Raw genomic sequence first — 20,926 nt, forward strand, 5'->3', positions numbered from 1 at the left:
TATCACATCAATTTAACAATAATAACAAAGGAAATAAATAACTTCGCAAACGTATTAAAATGAAATCAAATAATTACATTGCATAAGTATTCAGACTCAGTGCTTAGATGAGGCAGCTGGTGGTGATTACAGCCTCAAATCTTTTGGGTATTGTGATAAAGCAGTAAGGGATGAGGACACAGGATTTCTGACAAAAAATATGTTTCATTGTGACCAATACATCCCCCAAAATAGAGAATACAAATTCAGTAAAGTTCATCCAACAAATAATCTAGCTAGACTTGAATAACTGATGTCAGCAAAGCGATAACTCCAAGAAGAAGTGAACGAAACAAGACTGACCTACTGAGACAACAGACTATTAAAAGAAATCCATTATAATATTCCATTACTCCCTAAAAAAGTAAATAACATTAGTTACTTTTTATGGAAAGTAATGTAACATGTTACTTTTGTGTTACTTTTTTAATCTGGCCGGGCTTGCTTGTTTGTTTTTAATATAAAATGTCCTACTTTTGGCAATGTAAAAGCCCTTTCACACCAAAAGAAAACTTGCGAGTGAGATGAATTAAAGCATGTTCACATTTAGTCTAGAACTACAAAAGCCATCATCCATTCACAGCGCACACAACGCCTCTGCACTTATGGTCGTTCACACAGCGTCAACGCGATCGTCATAGTGACAACAGCCAATCACATTACTTTTCTGGTGTTGCATGAACATGATGAGCTAGCGTCTGCAGTAGTATATTTGCATGAGGCGATCTGATTGGCTGACGCCTGCGTTGCCGCTTGAACAGTTGAACAGTTTTCTTCTGCTGTGAGCAACACCAGTGACATAACATAACAGACCTTGGCAACGCTTGACGTCACTCCGTAGTAAACGAAAGGCTTTTTGCTCTGACATGCTCTTTTAGCTGTTAGACCTCTATACAGGTGTGCACCTTTCCAAAACATGCCTAATTAATCAAATTTGTGCAGAAACATCTCAAAGATGATCCAGGGAAATGGTAATCTTCATGACATTTTTAAGCCATGTCACAGGAAAGGGCACAAAATCTTAGACAATGTATTTTTTTTTTTAATAGATTTGCAGTTATTACAAATCTGCTTTTTTTTTTGCTTTGTCATCATAAGGTACGAGGTATAGATCGACGTGAATAAAAGAAATACAAGAACCTGCACCTGCACTGCACACAACAATGAGATGTCAGCATTTGTTCAAAAGATTGTTCCTGGCAAAGCACAAGCACTCCAACTCACAGTTCATAAAGACCAAACATGTTGAACAAATGTGAAAGGTCAGTGAGAGCTTCTGTTTGTGTCCATGCTGAGAACTTTTCACCAAAATACCGCCTTGCCACAGCTCTGGGAGTGATAAAACTGCAAAAAGCCATGACATAATATCACATCTTGGAATGGTGCACCTTTAAAACGATCGGGCCCTTCGAGGCTAACAGTGCTGACACAGTCACAAGCAAAGCATGCGTGTCATTGCTGGGGGTTGTGAAAAAAGGGCCCCACGATTAGCCCTGTGAGACGCTGTTCATATGGGTTTCAAGAGATGGGGTGGGGGATCTGGAACAAATGAAGCGCTTTCCCAGCCGCCTGGAAAAAACATTACTTAAGGGGCCTTGCAAAATACAAGGTTCCAGGGTGCAGACAGGCCTAAAACACAAATACGCACATTAAGAGCGAGACAGGAAAAAGGGCTCCGGTACCTTTACACGGGAACTGTCTATCACTCAGTGGAATGGAATGTCACGTGGACATTTGACACCCCTCAAAAAAAAAAACATAACATAACAGCGTCACATGAGATACATGTTTAGAGGTGGACTGGTCTGCAGTGTGGATACTAACAGGTAATTACTCTCAAATTAGAAACACACAGCAGCAACATGTGGAGCTGTAAAATATAACCCCAAATCAGAAAAAGCTGAGAAAAAGAAATGTTTTATAAGTGCAATAAAATCAATAATCTGTGATTTATCTAGATTTAACTAACTGACAAAAGTACAAAAAAAAATTGCAATGTTGTCACTGACCCACTTAAATGTATTTTGTAAATATAAACAAATTTATATTTTGATGGTTGCAACACGCTCCAAAAAAGTTACGAGAAATGCATGTTTAACACTGTTTTGCATTAAATTTCCTTTTAACTACAAAGTTTAATCATTTGGCAACTGAGGACACTAACTGTTAAAGATTTGCAAGCAAAAATCTTGTTTGATACAAGACTTCAGCTGCTCAACCGTACGTGGCTGTCGCTGCCTGATTCTCCTTTTAATGGGCCTTACATTACTCTCTGTATCTCAGAAATCACACTGTTGTAGCACATGCTAAATGAGACCCATCTTAATCTAATAAACATGGACCTCTCTTGAAAGATGTCATCGTGACAGCAGTATATGTCGCTGTTCAATCCCAATATATGCCTCCAATGTCAGGTACCTTCGGACAAATACCAGTCATCCACGCCGTTTGCTCTGCTGTGCTCTTACACCATGACAGACAATTGCTTTTGCATCTGTCACTGATGAAAGCCTGAATTGTTCCTTTGGTCCATATTTCCCAGAAACAAGTTGAATTGTGGAATCACACATTCCTACTGTGTTTTTGACTATCTGAGATGAGCCCTGGCATCACTACACAAAACTGACGAATAACTTTCTCCTTACAGCGGCAGACTGTGTTAGATGACAGCGGTTTTACAAAGTACTCCTGAGCACGTGGCTATATTTAATACCGCAGCATGAAGGTTTCTTACGCAATGCCATTTGAGAGCTCAAAGGTCATGCACATTCAACTGAGGTTTCCTGTCTTGCCCTACAGAGACTGAGATTTCCCTGAATCTTTTCACAAGATTATGTAAGGTAGTTGGTGAAAGACCTAAATTCTTTGCGAATCTGCATTGACAAATGTCAGCCTAATTGCACCTATTGCCAGTTTACCTGCTTATTGTGAACTGCCAAAACAAAAAAAAAAAAAAATGTAAAAACCATTTCAATTTAACCATTTAAAAACAATTTCATTTGGATATTCTATAAACTTTAAACTTTTTGGAGTGTGTTACAGCCATAAAACTTAAAAAAGTTAAAGAGATTGAGACATTACAAAACATCCCAACTCTTCGGGGCTGTATAAATAGTTTATTTTTCTATTACTAGTAGTATTTTACTACTAGTATTACTAGTAGTACTATTAGTAGTATGAGTGCTGATGCTGCTGTCTCTCCTGTGGTCTTTGTACTTGAAGTTCACTTATCTGATACTTTTGGGAACATGAACTTTCAATATAGTACAGGAATTGAAGAATTTGTTTTGTGGAAACACATTAGAGTGGAATGGAACAGTTTTGACAAACAGGACAGCTATCTATAGCTAACTTGTATTATCAACATTCACGTTGATAATACAAATGATGCGTTAGGCCTTGCGTTTACTGACCTAATAAACTCTTTTGGAGTCAAGCAAAATGTCACCCGGGCCGCTAGATTTAATTATATCGCATGGAATTGATCTTACTGATATAGATATCGTACCTCAAAGCGATGATGTTTCTGACCATTTCCTTGTATCTTGCATGCTGTGTATCACTGATATTAACTATATGGCTCCGCGTTATCGTCTGGGCAGAACTATTGTTCCAGCCACCAAAGATAGATTCACAAATAACCTGCCTGATTTAATCGCAACTGCTCTGTGTACCCATAAATACACACAAACTAGACAAAATGACTAGCAATATTGGCACTATCTTCTCCAATACGTTAGAAGCTGTTGCCCCCATCAAATTGAAAAAGGTTTGAGAAAAACGTACTGTGCCATGGTACAACAGTAATACCCATTCTCTCAAGAAAGAAACTCGTAATCTTGAGCGCAAATGGAGAAAAACTAACTTGGAAGTTTTTAGAATTGCATGGAAAAACGGTATGTCCAAATACAGACAGGCTTTAAAAGCTGCCAGGGCTGAGCATATCCGCAAACTCATGGAAAATAACCAAAACAATCGAAGGTTTTTATTTAGCACAGTGGCCAGATTAACAAATAACCAGATATCACCCAAACTAAATATTCCTTTACAGTTTAACAGTAATGACTTTATGAATTTCTGTACTGATAAAATAGATAATATCAGAAATACAATAACCAATGTAGATTCTACAGAGTCTAATACGTCAGCTTCTTTTAGTAAACCAAAAGAAAAACTGCAGTTCTTTACAACTATAGGACAGGAAGAGTTAAATAAACTCATTACTGTGTCTAAACCAACAACATGCTTATTAGATCCTGTACCCACTAAATTACTGAAAGAATTGTTAACTGGAGCAGAGGAACCGCTTCTCAATATTATTAACTCACGTTCCTAAAACCATTCAAGCTGGTGGTTATTAAGCCTCTTATTAAGAAACCACAACTAGACCCTAGTGAAACGGCAAATTATAGACCATTTCTAATCTTCTGTTTATGTCTAAAATTTTAGAAAAAGTTGTGTCAGCTCAGTTGTGCCTTCTGGCAAAAAAAATGATATCTATGAAGAATTTCATCAGGTTTCAGGCCCCATCACAGCACAGAAACCACACTTGTTAAAATCACTAATGACTCGCTTCTTGCGTCAGACCAAGGCTGCATCTCATTGCTAGTTTTACTTGATCTTAGTGCTGCGTTCGACACTATAGATCATGACATACTCATAGATCAACTACAAAACTATGTGGGTATTCAAGGGCAGGCTTTAAGATGGTTTAGATCCTACCTGTCTGATCGCTACCACTTAGTTTATTTAAACAAAGTGGTACATTAAATTAAATTTACAGCGTTATTTTATTAGAACGGATTATTTGTTTTCCGTGCCTTTCTGAATGCAGACACCAACCTATCCCTGCACATCACATCCCCTGCACAGCCTGGAACATAACATTTATTTTCTATGATCTGCCATTTTTGCTATTGTCCTCGCTTGTTTCAGGTATATGCAACTTGGGGGCGTAACTATTAATGATCCCGACTATAATGTCACAGTCTGTGTTATGTTGGGATTCGCCTCTTTTTCAGTGGTCTTTTGCACGAGATTTACATAAGTCGGAGGAAACAGTGGTGTTCGAGGCTCACGATCTGCCATGTCCATGTACAGAACTGTTATTATTCAACTGTTATTATTCAATGGCAAGGTAAATACAGTTTTCCATTCTATGGCACCTTGAAAGAAATTTTTGACGCAACGTGAACAGATGTAAATGTAATGTTGAAAAAACTGTAATTTGGAATGGAATATTGTTCCTTAAGTGAAATGAACAAGAGACTGAGCTCATCACTGATTCCAACAGCTGTTAATATAAAATATAACTATTTTCATTGATATTTTTGTATTTCCTGTTTCCACTATCACCGTCGATTTGAGTCCTATTACTGGTTTTGCTGACTGCAACAAATCCAGGAAGTTACTCTTCATGCCAATCACTCTTCTACACAAACTCTTCCTCATACTTCCCAAATGACTATTATAGAAATCAGTAAGATTTTCCTTTCAAAAGTAGAGAAAAAAATAAGTCAAATGAGAGCACTGTCAGATTCCATGAGGGCACAAAGGGACAGTGTGAGCACATACACATAACCAATGTCTGCTTTTACTCACTCAGTCATATTCTCTCCTACTTGTGTGACCCCGTATTAAGAGGAATACATCTCACAGGAAAAATACTTTTCCATGGTGTAATGTTTTGCAGTCCATTTTCATTTAAATATTTCACAGCTTGTGAGGAGCATGCATTTTCTTCCAGGAAATAATAGGTTTCTTGATATTATTAAGAAGAATTCGCCAATTTAAAAAACATTATGCAATTTTGGAAAAAATGTCAAACGGACTCAAAAATGAATCAGTAACTAGTAACCAGTAACATCAAACAATCGACAACACTACAAACTATTTAATTTAAATGCAATTGCGTGTGCCCATTTCCAGAAACTGTCAAGTTATGATATATGTGCATACCATTCGCCTAGGGCTTCCAGACATCTCATGCGACCCAGAATAAGCTCCGGATCATCTTTGTTCATGTCGATTTTTTTATCGTAGGCAACTAGAGCATCTTCCCACTCATGAAGTTTCTCATACCAGGTGGCTTGGATCTCCTGTAGTGGAAGAAAAACAAAAGGACAATGGAAAAAAGAAATTATGGGGAGAGGGTAAAAAGCACTTAATTCAATTGTAAATTAAGTAAACCACAAACTTATCTTTTGGCACTCAACATTTGGTATTTTCAATCTCACACAATTACATTCACATCTGGAATGCAGGCAGCTGAGTACGGATAGCTCCGACTGTTGTTCCAGCATTTAATGTGAGGGCATAGCAACCGTTTATTTTAAAATTGGCAGCGAGCCCACTGTGAGCATCTGCCAGAGTAATGGATGGCTCAGCAACAGTTGAAATAACACTTCACTAGGCTTCACATATTTCACAATTAAAAGAAACTGAATTTTCTAAGCAGATGAATGAGAGCATAAAATCCTCATTTTTTATATAGCATACATAATCTGTGTCATTTGGGCCCAATAAGTTTTGAAAGGCTACAACAGAAAAAAAAAACAAAAAAGTAAATCTCCACTCTATTCTGTTACAAAAAACGCATGGTTAAAGGGGTCATCGGATGCAAAGTTCACTTTTACGTGTTGTTTGAACATTAATGTGTGTTGGCAGTGTATGTACAAATCTACCCTATAATGATAAAAATCTATGCAGTGGTTTTTAATTAATCTTGTGGCGTCACACTGACAGGCCACTCCCACAATTGACATGAGTGTCTTACCTCAGACCCGCCTTAAATCAGCTGTAACAGTCCGACCTCCATTGTGTCGATGCCGGAGCAGGGATGCAAATTCCCTGTGATATCTCAGATTGAGCGATTGAGGTGTTGTGGAACTCAACACCTCAACTTGTGGAAAATGGGCATCCGATGACCACTTTAATAAATCATTTTTGTGAGTATCTTTTTTTCGCATATCAAGTGCACCGATCCATGTAACTGGCTTACAAGTTTTCAATTCTGCATGGGAAGGTAAATTTATTGCAGGTGTTTATATAGAGTCATATTCCCTGTGAGATTTTATGTAAAATGAGAAATACAAAATATTATTCGAAGCCAATGTTATTTATGTTTTGCTACAGAGTATTACATTTTTATTTACATTCTTCTGGTCGGCCGAACTCATCAGCAGATTTGACGCAGTACTTTAATGACAGAAAACAACTGCTGACTCACAACATTCATTTCCAAACACAGAAATAAGGTGCAGTTTAATTATGCGGTGTCCTAAACTGACAGTTTACATTCACAATAAGCTACAGAATATATGTTAGAATCTATGAAGGACTAATAGTGACAATAAGACCTTAATATTAAGCGTGCTTTGGTTCACAATTAAGAAATAACTTAGTCCAAAAAAATCACAGTTATTATTATAGCGAAAATGTACTTTTATTATATAAATATTTTTTCTGTGAGGTTGAAAAATAAATGGTGCTATTATCAAAAGCCAGTTCTGCTGTATTTCACATTGAAAAGCAGTGTGATCACTGGCAGTTGTGTTTATTATGAAAAAAAAAAAAAAAATATATATATATATATATATATATATATATATATACACATATATACAGTACGAATACATGTATCATTACATCCCTACTAAATTTGCTTCTGTGAATATGAATTATTTTAACTACAGTGTTTTTTTTTTAATTTTAACCCATCAGCGAGGCAAAGCTGACTGCTATTTGCGAAAATCCGTTTTGAAGCATTTACCTGATAACTAGTGGTTAAAGCGCCACTTAGTGGTCAAAAGCTCATTCTGGTTGAGTACCATCTGTAAATACTTAACCTAAACTAGTGTTCAAATTCTTCAAGCTGCTAAAATGATCAAAACATTGAGATCACTACAACATTGTTGTTTTTGTTTCTCACAAAATTTGTAAATAGTCTCAACAATCAGTTCATAAATGTATGACATTCAAACCTCACACTAATATTTTTGTGTATTTATTGTTTATTACACACGTGTGAACTGATTTAGATTTGTGTTTGTGTGTGTGTGTACAGCTTTGATACCTGGGAGGTCTAAAATGTTTTCTGACTAGTGAAATTTTTTATAATGCAGTCAAATCACATTTGTCTTTAAATCTTGTTATTCGAAATATGGTGTTTAGGGGTAGGGGTTGGGTTGGGTTAAGCGATAGAAAATATAACTAACCTGATATTTGGGAAAAAAAAAAAAAAGTTGATGAGATGTGCTCACTAATAAAGTGAAACAAATGTGTGTGCATATGTTTGTTTATGTGTGTTGTTTGTTTGTGTTGTGTGGGTTATAAGTGGTCTAGTCGACCACTGTGACCCAACCATACATTAGCTCAGTCTGTTGTGAAATGCTTAAAAAATATAAAATGATATCTTGACAAATATGACTGCCTAGTCAAGCATAAAAAACCCCAAAGAAGTCCGCAACTACATGCTGGAGCAATTAGAATCACAGTCAAGTGTTAACAATTCAAGTCTGTGGAGTTATGCAATAGACCTGGATAAGTTTCAACATGTCCTCTGTTTATAGATTTCATCTGAACTGCCTGTCTGGACGGCAGGAGACACTTTGAGGACAGGAGTACTGCGTATGATGCATCAAAACATCTTAACATTTAAAACATGAAAAATAAACAAAATGTTTCAAAGGTTACATAAAAGCTTACAAAAGACTGTTACAATATTAACTCCAGATGAAACAAGACAAACGGATACTATTTTTATGACCGTCAAGCATATTTGCCCCTCAATTCTCATCACAATAATGGGAGAGGTGGGGGTTGTGGATGGAGGGGGAGGTGGTATCTAAAATATTTTATAGGGGGTTATATGTTCAAGACTTTTATGTTCAAACAGCTTATTAAGGGATGAAAGTTCTTACCAGCTCTCCAAAGTGTTTCATGGCATACTCTAGCACTCCTGATGCTGCCTCTGGCTGCTGGAGCTTATTATTGATGCTAAAAAGGAAGAACGCAATGTTTTAGTGCACACTCTAAATCTTTAATACAGAAAACATGACATGAAAATTGAGATTAGCTATAAACAACAATTAAAATGAATTACATAGTTTAAAGAGCTGAAAATAACACATATTTGTACAATGTACGACGGAGTATAGACCCATTCAGAGACCTTGTGGGATCTGTATAATCTAAAATGTGACTCTGAAGTTCATCAATGATATACTACTTCCTGAAAACAAGCAGTAAAAGGCATTTTACATACATGAATTAAGAACTGTCCAAACAAACCTAAAACTAGTTGCATTGGCTACACAATCGTTTCAAAGAATAAAACAGATTTTCCTGCTTTAAAACGTGGATTAAAACATAAAACATTCTGTAAACATGGATAAAAAAAAGGTCTATGAGCTTGCTTAAAATTGTATAATACTAAAAACAGCAGCATCTTCAAGCAGATGAGCAATTAGCCAGTAAATTCGCACAATTAATGGTCTGTCAAATATGTTACTGTTATATTTATGATCCTTCTAATGACTGATTAAAAAGCTTCCCATCTGGAAGAACTTGTGCAATGGCAGCCTGAAGTTTTCAATGTCTGCCAAACGTGCCAATACATCTGCTTTTACAGGGGTAAGGGAATCCCAGTGAAAGCAAACGATGCCAGAATAATAATAAAAATCATGCAAAACCAATCAATAAACCAATAATATTTGTAACTTGTACCAAAAACATTGATGTTACTGAACACCACTGAAAAGAATGTTATGACTGATTCTCACCAAATTTAATATACTGCTTAATCAAGCCACCCTCTAAGTGTCTGCCATGTTTCACAACGTTGGGCCATTCAGATTAGATTTTATAAACTGCTAAAATTTAAGCTGTTGGTGGTCATGTTTCTTTGGTTATCAGAATAATATTCCAAAAATATGTTACAATTTGCCCCAAAGGGACATACCAATTTTTTAGCTTAATTGATTGCATGGCTGCAGAGTTTTTAAATCTTTTTTTGAGCCATTGGTGCTACTTTCGGGAACTTGAGTTTTCGTGCTGATCTCTATTCATTATGTTACAAGGAGGCCCCTTTCCACCATGAAATCGACGGCATCAGTAACATACGCAATGACCGACAGAGAACTCTGAATGGAACACTTGCACTTCTGCCCATAAGCCATTACAGTTCCTGTCTCTTTCCTGCTTTTTAAAAGCCCTTGGGGGCAACATACTTGCTAGGTGAGCTCAAAAGAAATGTTCTGACACTCGGCAGGGAAAGTGGTAATGAGCAAAAAACAAGCTAGAAAGTAAGTATTGATGTTGCTTCCTATAATAAACATCACTGTGATAGCAAAAAAATACAACAACAACTGATTATATGGATAAATAGACAGGAAAGACACACACTGAAGAGACACAAGAGTCCCACAGTACAATAGAATCTTCAGGCTTGAACAAAGTTATGCCAAACAGAGGAGAGAGAGACAGGAAAAAAAAAAGTGAATTTTGCAATTCAATCCTAGGAAAGACTTCCCGAATGCATCTAGCAATGGTTTGGAAAGGTGTCTGTGTTTTGAAAATGCCAGAACACAAAGTCATGTTTACAAATTCCCAGGCTGCTACTATCAGAACGTCCAAAGAACTAGAAGATTTGATATACTGCACAGAAACTTGTTTGAGAAACTAAGAAACTATCGACATATACTGTATACAATACGGGTGGGAATCTTCAGGTACTTCACGATCCGATCCGATTCCGATTCTGGGAGTCACGATCCGAATCCAAAACGATTCTTGATCTACATTTTTGCCCCAATTAATTCTTCTGCTGTGCAAATACATCTTTATAATCTTACATTTTAACCAAAATTGCAGTTTTTTTGTTTACAGTTGGAATCTCTGTGTATCAGTATTGCCGTCTTAAAAGTAGGCATGTGAATCTTCACTGATTTCATGATTCAATTCAATTACAATTTTAGATTTCCATATATCAGATGTTTTGTCCTGCTCTGAAAACATAACTGACTTTGTGTGAACATCAATTTCGTATGAAAGTATTTGAGAATGGAAGTGCATTTAACCGCAGCCACAATCGATCTTCAGGAAAAGGATCTTTCAAGTGAAAGTCCGTCAGTGTGATGTCAGTGTGATGCATGTAATAGTACTGCATTACAAACGGCATTAATGAAAGCATATCTAAAGTAAAACACAGCAGGTGGAAGCACACACTGTCAAGCAGTGTGCGTGTGTCTTTTGACTTTCACACCGAACGCAGAAAGCGCTATTAAACCCATTCCCTTCAACTGCTTACGCCGTGGGAGGACGGCTTGTTTCTATGGCGACCAAAGGGCATGTGCCGCGGAGCGCACCACTGGCACGCAAGCCGCTTCTCACGGCACAAATTCCGTGCAATAAAGCCCGACACGTCTCTAGTGCTCATGCGGGAAAAAAAACAAGCTCAGAATCGATTCAGAATCGTTGAAGAGAGAATCACGATGCGTTGGAGAATTGATTTTTCCTCTCTTTCTATATTCAACTCTTTGTTCAAGCTCTTGTTCTGTCCAGGCTGGACTATTGCAATGCTCTCTTGGCAGGTCTTCCACGTGGGAAAAAAGCCAACCACAAAATCGATTCTGAAATATTCTGTGAAAAGCACACTGTGTCCGACTATGCGACGCCGCGACACGCAATAAATGCTTTTTGTTTTTTGTCCTAACACACTAAATTTCTATTTTTGAAACGGTTTCTATTTCTGCGATGTTGTGGCTGGAACAACACCACAAACTATGGCAGTTATAATCTCAGGTACTGATTATTTGCTTTATTCAACGTTAAAAGTATCTAATGTGAGTTCGAACAGCATTTTTGCGTGACATTTATAGCCATACTGAAAGCAACAACAGAAAATAAGTTTAAGCAAACATATGTTAAAACTGCAAACCAACAAGTGTTTTCCACAACAAAGATGGATTTCAGTCACTCAATATTTAGTTCAACAAAGTTAAAAAGGTTTAATATTTATGAATTAGACTATAAACTTGTCCATTTTGTTGAGGGTGCAGTGCAATTCTGCGCTTCTGAGTGGCTGTGGGGTCACATGACTCACGTCTGGTGCAGAAAAGCCAAACTGCTTGTCGCTGGTATCTTGTCGCATCACGTGTAGTTAGGACACAGTGTATGATATTTGTCAGTGAGCTTAGGACCTTTTGAGCAGCTTTGTGTTTGAAGGATTTGCTCTGGTGAATCAAATCAAGCACTCTGTAATGACAGGTAAACTGACCAGTCAGGTGTTTGTAAGACTGTTTAGTTGTGTTGTCTTACAATAAATATATAGTAAATGTAAGTTAAAGTGTTGCCTATGTAACCAGTTAAAACTTGAAGTGGCGATGAGGTCTTAAAATGTATGGAAAGAGACTTAAAAAGGTCTTAAAAAGGTATTAAATTTAACTCCATGTTCCCTGTATATACCCTGGAGTAACAGCTCCCTACCAGTTACAAAAGACACTGTAACAGTCTATCACAGGCAATTCTCGTTGCATTTTTTAATTTCTTTTTTTGGCCCGATGCCAGACTTACTTGCCGACAGCTGTTCTAGGGTAACTCTTTCATTGCCGTGTACTAACTCTAACAACGAGACTACCAGAGGGTTAAATGATAGCAGTGGTGCCATCATCACTGCTTTCAGCTATATTTAACTGTATTAAGCTATAGTTAAAATAAAAGTTGACTGCCTTTGTCTAAGTCATTCAGGAACAAAATGACACTCCTGTGTGCTCCTTGGTGTTGCAATAGCTCTGCTTTAACTTTGTTTGTAATTATTGTCTTCGGAGGAGCAAAAACAGACAAAGTAACTGGCAACATTACATATAAAATGTAACTCACTTAACATTAACTTCTTGTTTACTGACCTGTTGTATGAAAGAAATACTTTATCACAGACCATTGATGATAATAAGAATGTTATAAGAACGTAATAAAGCCTGTTTCGGCAATGGATCCACTACAAACCCTCTGACTCCAACTATCTGGATCTCAGCATTCTGGACCCAATCTTTGTCTAAACACAAAGAGACTGCATTCTTGAGTGTCAGCTACTAGCAATTAGAAAAGATGCTTACTACACTCCTATTGTTAATATGTTTTGGAGCAGTTTTACAGTAGAAATAAATTTAGCTTCCATTATTGAAACTATTTTCCACTATTTTCCTGTTCAACACTGTAAAGCTGCTTTGACACAATCTGTAAGTGACTTGACTTAAATGCAGAGTACTGTTAATCGACTTTTCAGATGATTTTAACCTAAAAAACTTACATAATCGCTGAGTAAGCTAAGGTAGTAGCTCTGGCAAGCCATTCGTTGTAATCTTAATTATTATAATTAAAAAAACCAAAACTCTAAATAATTCATTACCATACCTAAAATGTATATTTTAGTCACCCTTGTGCAGATTGATCATAAACATAGCTAAAAGGCTTTAATAAAGGTTTAACAAAGGCCCACCTTCTGAAAAACTAAATGTGTTGTGATTGCTTAGCTGTCTCAGTGCTGATCGCGGCCATTCTAGTCAATGCTTGTGTTTACACCAGACGCGCCTCAGCATTGTTTTCGACCTCCTATACTGCACATGTCTGCAGCGTGTTACGGCTCTGACACGGCAACCTTTGATCGCGGCCACTCTAGTCAATGCTTGTGTAAGATGTGCTCCCTTTATACAGAGTGCGCGTCATTGCGAAATTGAAAGTGAAAGTGAATAGGCGCTCATTCAAAAGAAATTTAAATACTCCGCATACAATAGCGGCTCCCTGATGCGCGAAAATTATATTAGAATGATTGCGTGAGCAGGCGGTAAAAGCCTGGAATTCAGCGAGAGCGGGATCAAGAAAACAGTCCCGTGTAGGGAATTAATTTAAAAAAAAAAAAAAAAAAAAAAAAAACACGCACAAAATGAATGGCGACTGTAGAAAGCTAAAGCCGAATCCCGGACATTTTGGGCGATTTAGACATTTTTGATTAACTAATGTTAATCAAACAAGCTAGTATGCATAGGCCACAAAGTGTTGCCAAAATAACACATTAGTGGACCGGAGGGAATAATATGTAATTTTTTTCAAAAAACTTCTTGCACAAAATAAATTCAAGCACTTTCAAGAACCTGTATCTATGTATGTTTATTTTCACACTCCAGGGCTTTAAAGGATTTCAAAGACCCGTGGGAAACCTGGGTAATGGCTTCAGCGATTCAACTACACTAAAAATAACTGCTGTTCAACTGGAAATACACTTCCAATTTGTTAGAAAACAATGAAGGCAGTTATTGGGGTGAGACTCACAGCTGTGGTCATGACCAATAAGCTTCTTTTAAAAAGAATGGACAATCAGTTGTCCTGCACCGCTACTCACAAATGACACCAACATTTCTTTTCCAAAAGCTACGTCATTAACATTATGAACCATATTAAAGTTTTTTTTTTTTTTTTCTGGTCTTCACTTGAACTTTTTAAATGACTAAAATTTAAAAGTGATGGATTCTGTTAATTGAAGTTATTCCATTACATCCCACTGTAACAAAACTTGAATGACAGTCCTTTAGTTGCAAATAAGGTCCCGAATAAGGGGGGGTAAAATCAGTAACAACAATTGCTTAGTGTAACACACACATCCAAACTGAGTTGGGCTGGTGTAGTGCCAGCTGTAACCCTCGAGATTAAAGAACACCATTCAATATTAACTCAATGCGTATTAGCATGCATATTACCTTACATTAGCATATTTAGCGGTTTATTTGTAGTTATAAAGCACATATTAAAGTTGCAATAGGAGATCTTGGAAAATAACCCTTAGCACTGAAAGCGAACGTCCCACCCTCCCGGCAAATCACCGTCCAAAGCCACGCCTCGCGAATGCATGAATGCACACAGACTAGACGACCAGAGACAGCATTACTACAATACACTGTAACACCGAGTTGAAATGTTCAGCTCAAAAAGGAAAACTGTGTGGTGCTAATAATGCATGGGAGACGGGAAGATGGCAGATTTTTCCAGAGTTTAATAAAACACCTCACGCATCGATACACTCGTCCACATACATGGGGATCGTGCAAGGAAAAATGTACACAGACATGCATTCAGTCACAAACAGAAAGGAAATATATAAAATAAATAGAGACAGACGCCGGTAAAGCGAGTCATCTCTTCACCTTTCCAGAACGTATGGATACACGTTATGCACATGCGCAGTTGTCAGTCTGCCACAAAACTACTGTAAATGCTCTAGTGGCCGTTACAACATCACGTTAGTAAAAGTTAGTAAAAGTCCTCAGTTAGTAAAAGTATTACAATACCAGGAAGGAAGATCAGGTTGTTGATGCTTGCCTGCCATTCTTGCTCTGTCTGCATAGCGTATGTGAATGCACTGATGACGTATGTTGTCTGCGCGAACAGGGTGCGCAGAAGTATGCAAATACATATGTTGACAGGCAGGTACGTCAGCCTATTATAATGTTCGGACCCAGCATTTTGATTGGACAACCATTTCTTGGTCCTACGCCTTCTACAGAATATATAAACACATATAAATACATTTAGACCACTTAACTTAATGACTGCTATCGGGATGTGAAGAGACTTTCAACCAGCATAACAAAAAATGTTTCTGAAGACAATCACCTATTGCACCTTTAATGCCTTATTTAGCATGACCACATTCTAGATCCCTTAACTTTACCCAATCCCTACTACAACAACTAAACTACTATCAATAAGCAGTAACTAGAAGTTAGAAAATTCAGTGAATTACAGTCATCTGCCTCTTTACACTATCATTGTGTAAGTCTAGAAATGCTCTTTTATAACCAAAGAAACCAATCAAAATTTTTTGCAGATCTGCAACTCATTAAAAACATCACGGAACGGAAGTGTTCAGTTCCTGACAAGCAAGACAATGCCACATGACATAAAAATGTATTTGATTTGCAATTCAGCAACTCAAAGCCCTGCCTAAATGAAAAGCGTGCAGACAGGGGAAGGTCTAAGACCCATAAGGGGTTTGACCTCTTCTTAGATGAGATTCCAAGCTACATTAATATTTCTGTTTCGCTTTGTAAAAACCTGATACTGGTTATCTTAGGGATATTAAAGCACTACAAAGGGCCTACTGGATGATTTTCCTCAGTATATTTTGCAATGTCAAACAGCTACATCATGAAATTTCCTTCACCTGTCAACACCAAGTCTCCTGAAATGTAATGTACACTTGTAATGGTAAGGTGAACGTGCATTTGTAAATCAGCACATTTCTGGCAAAAGCTAGTCTTTCCTGACATGGACATTGACACATGAACTTTAGTTTTCCCATGTCAATAAACTGACTCATTCCTTCAGTTAATCAAAAACATTGTGCTTTGTCTCTGCTGTCGGCTCAAACAAAAAGAACTTTCAGAACCATTTTAAGTCTAAAATAAACCCATTACACTACACTGAACAAAATTATAAACACAACACTTTTGTTTTTGTCCCCATTTTTCATGAGCTGAACTCTAAGATCTAAGACTTTTTCTTTTTGTACACAAAAGGCCTATTTCTCTCAAATATTGTTCACAAATCTGTCTAAATCTGTGTTAGTGAGCACTTCTCCTTTGCTGAGATAATCCATCCACCTCACAGGTGTGAAGTATCAAGATGCTGATTAGACAGCATGATTATTGCACAGGTGTGCCTTAGGCTGGCCACAATAACAGGCCACTCTACAATGTGCAGTTTTATCACACAGCACAATGCCATAGATGTCGCAAGTTTTGAGGGAGCGTGCATTTGGCATGCTGTCTGCAGGAATGTCCACCAGAGCTGTTGCCCGTGAATTGAATGTTCATTTCTCTACCATAAGCTGTCTCCAAAGGCGTTTCAGAGAATTTGGCAGTACATCCAACCGGCCCTCCACATCCAACATCTTCACCTCCAAGATTGTCTGAGACCAGACACCCGGACAGCTGCTGCAACAATTGGTTTACATAACCAAAGAATTTCTGCACAAACTGTCAGAAACCATCTCAGGGAAGCTCATCTGCATGCTTGTCGTCCTCATCAGGGTCTCGACCTGACTGCAGTTCATCATCGTAACTGACTTAAGTGGGCAAATGCTCACATTCGATGGTATCTGGCACTTTGGAGAGGTGTTCTCTTCACGGATGAATCCCGGTTTTCACTCTACAGGGCAGATGGCAGACAGCGTGTATGGCGTCATGTGGGTGAACGGTTTGCTGATGTCAACGTTGTGGATCGAGTGGCCCATGGTGGCGGTGGGGTTATGGTATGGGCAGGCGTATCTTATGGACAACGGACACAGGTGCATTTTATTGATGGCATTTTAAATGCACAGAGATACCGTGACGAGAACCTAAGGCCCATTGTTGTGCCATGTTGCAGCATGATAATGCACGGCCCTATGTTGCAAGGATATGGAGATAAAATAATGCCTTAAAGATTTGCATGTGAAGAGTACATGTTGTGCAAGTGTACATAAGACTGTAAGCGTAATTAAATTTGCATGCACAAGAGAAGCTTTGTAAAAGTGTAAATCGCGTTTCAAGCGTAAGAAAAAAAGATTTGCAGCATTTTACTGTTACTCGTAAGTGTAATTCATGTATTGTGAAACTGCAGCTTCATGCTTTCACAAAATAAATACGATCTGCATTCTTCCGGCTTCCATTTCTCCGCGCTTACACTTTTGGCACGTTCTTTTTGCTAAAATACGGTCAAAAGCACTGCAAGCCTGTGAACAGTGATTTGCACACGAAAACAACAGTTTAAAGATCTGCAAAACAGATTGACTGCATAGGACCAATCTGTATGCGTAAAAAAACAAACTGTTTATGTCTAAATGACTTGTTGTGTATTTAGGACACAAAGTTGACGAAATAATCCGATATGTACAGCTCCGTCTTTCTTTTATCTGCGCTTACACTTTTGGCACGATTCTCTCACTCACTGAGTTTTGCAAGTGTGAGGGGGAGGGCCGGTCTACCACGTTTTTGTAGCCAATCAAATGAGACTCTCACGGACTCCATTTACTCTTATCTGATTGGTTCAATAAACACATCACACGCCAAAACATTTATCTTCATTTAGTTCTCGCTGCCGCTCGCTTCCGGTGGAATGGTACTTTTGGTCAGTGTACATTAGCTGCTTTTGGCTAACCCTGCTGACCCGTGCTGGTAGAATGCGTGTAGTGACGTCGCCACTCAGTATTGGTCACTTGTTTGTTGTCTGGCTACTAATTTCTCTCTGTATCTCATCAATGTAAATGTGTCAGTTGTTGCCTTGGTAACACAAGTGTTTACATACTGTATGAAAAGTAAACAGCGACTGCTTTATGGAGGATGGTAAGATATTTCTGTTTACGGTTTTCTGTTTTAGTTTTGTCTGTTTTCTTTTTTTTTTTTTTCCAATTTTTTTTATGTTTCTGAAGGAAGTCTCAAGCTCACCAATGCTTTAATCAAAAATATTGTATAACAGTAGTACAGTACCAATACTGCTGCTTAGTATTTGTTTGTGAAAAATGTGATGATCTTTGGCAGCACAATCAGTTCTCTCTGAGAAACTGTAAAGTCTGGACAACATTCTAAAAAACAACATTCTAACCATTACATGCTCGATTAGTTCGAGACAGAACGCAATTACCTTCTCAGGTCAGTTGGCATTAAATGAAAGGACTGCTAAAAATGAGGAAGTTGTCAGTCTAGAGAAAACAGTAGCACGCAGTAAGGCATCTGCTTAAACTCTGCTACACACTGGATTCAAGGTGTTTTAGGACAGTACTATTGAGGCAAGCAATGGTGAGCGATTCAAGACTAGCTTTAATGAAAAAGAAGAAAGTAATATTCAGTATCGAGGCATCCAACATTTAGCGATGTTTCTTACAAAACCTGTTCCTTCTGCACTTCTACATATTTTCAATCATCTTATACACCACAAATAGAAGGCAACAGGTATTACAGTTCAACAACTAATGTTCAGTTGTTTGTTCTGCCACCTCCAATCCTGATCCAATCATAAATCCCTGGTCACTGTGAGGTAGGGGTGAGGGGAAAAAAAAAAAAAAAAAAAAAATATTTCTCTGGTTCATCCCGATTCTCTCTTCAACAATTCTGAATGAGTTCTGAATATTTCAGAATCGATTATGAGCTGGGGTTTTTCCCGCATGTGGCATGTGTGCGCACTAGAGACGTGGCGGGCTTCATTGCACAGAATTTCGACGTGAGAAGCGGCTTTAACACCGAACGCAGAAAGCGCTGCACTGGCCGCTGGGTTCAGTGCAAGCCTTCAGAGCGCAGCGGCAAAAGTTCAACAATTTTGAACTTTAAGCGTGGCTTGCGTGCCAGTAGTTCGCTGCAATTGTTCGCTGCAAGTTCGCTTTGGTCGAAGCAATTGAAATTAATTGGTTTCATAGCGCAGCGCTTTCCATGTTCGGTGTGAAAGCCACTAGACACGTGAGCATTGACAGTGTGTGCTTCCATCTGCCGTGTTTTACTTTCATTAATGCCGTTTGTAATGCAGTACTATTAGATGCACGAAAGTCGCACACTGACAGACTTTCACGTGCGCTTTGTGTTTGTTGTCCTGAAGATCGATTGCACTATTATTTTCGAATCCTTTCATACGAAATTGATGTTCACACAGTCAGTTATGTTTTCAGAGCAGGACAAAACATCTGATATATGGAAATAGATCTGTGCATTAGTGTGAATACAGTCTGTTAAAGCTGCCCCTGTCTATGATCTCATCTGTAATAATCAAACGGCAATGATGCTGAGGAAAAAATAAAAACCCATAACTATTGTCTGAAAACTTTCAGATACTTAAAGAACACTTATTTTAAATATGTGATTGTTTTAAAATGTAGCCTGTTTATATAATAAAAAATTAAGTTTGCACAAAATAAATTTGATATAAAACTAATATAAAAATGTAGCCATGAGCAGTAATATTAAAAAACGGAGAATGTGATGCATAGTAATACTGAGATGATAATGAAAATTGTAATTGAATTGAATCATGAAATCAGTGAAAATTCACATGCCTACTATTAAGACGGCAGTACTGATACACAGAGATTCCAACTATAAACAAAAAGCAAAGAATCTGCAATTTTGGTTAAAATGTAAGGTTGTAAAGATGTATTTGCACAGCAAAAGAATTAATTGGGTAAAAAATATAGATCAAGAACCGTTTTGGAATCGGATCGTGACTCCCAGAATCGGAATCGGATCGGATCATGAAGTGCCTGAAGATTCCCACCCCTACTGTGAGGTCACGACTGTGAGGTCTCCTCACTCACAGATGGTGTTTCAAAGAGAGGACACCTATGTTTTAATGTAGTAAACATTTCACTGTTTTGTTTGACAAGTCTTCTCCTCAGAGGTCAACTCAGGCAGAAAAAAAAACATTATTCAGCTGAATGAATGCCTGCATGTCATCACTTCAACAACACAGACAACTTGAAGAAAACATCTTTGAATTTAAAGACCGACAGAAGTCGTCGGCTGAGGCCATGATTCATTTAAAAAATATTTGTAATTTTTCATTAAAGAAATAGGGTGATAAGTACATACTGCACAATTTGGGTGGATTGTCTAATATTTAGGGATGTCTTTTTTATTAGAATTACGTCTCATTAAAAAACTGGTAAGTTTTATAAGAACAAAAAAAGACAATGAACAGACAAATTTGTGTTAATCAGCAGTAATCATATGGACTATACCGTGGGTATGACGACCAGCATTACGATCACAATATGTCAGAACTGCACTATAATAGAGCACTGCTGTGTCTGCTTCTGATGAACTTTCTCTGGGAAAAATGTAAGAGTTAACCCACAGTGCAATGAATGAAA

General features: G+C 37.7%; 1 protein-coding gene across 2 annotated transcripts in view; it reads right to left on the reverse strand.

The window, feature by feature from the left end:
• mtor (mechanistic target of rapamycin kinase) overlaps positions 1-20,926 on the reverse strand; it is a 144,550-nt gene that overhangs the window by 60,388 nt on the left and 63,236 nt on the right. For both annotated transcript variants that reach the window (XM_051116395.1, XM_051116394.1), the window contains exons 29-30: positions 8,961-9,036; positions 5,998-6,137 (exon numbers count right to left, since the gene is read on the reverse strand). In XM_051116395.1, the coding sequence (XP_050972352.1) occupies positions 5,998-6,137; positions 8,961-9,036 (216 nt within the window). The remainder of the gene's footprint in view (positions 1-5,997; positions 6,138-8,960; positions 9,037-20,926) is intronic.

This window comes from Labeo rohita, chromosome 8 (genome assembly GCF_022985175.1).
Source record: "Labeo rohita strain BAU-BD-2019 chromosome 8, IGBB_LRoh.1.0, whole genome shotgun sequence".
Lineage (NCBI taxonomy): Eukaryota > Metazoa > Chordata > Actinopteri > Cypriniformes > Cyprinidae > Labeo > Labeo rohita.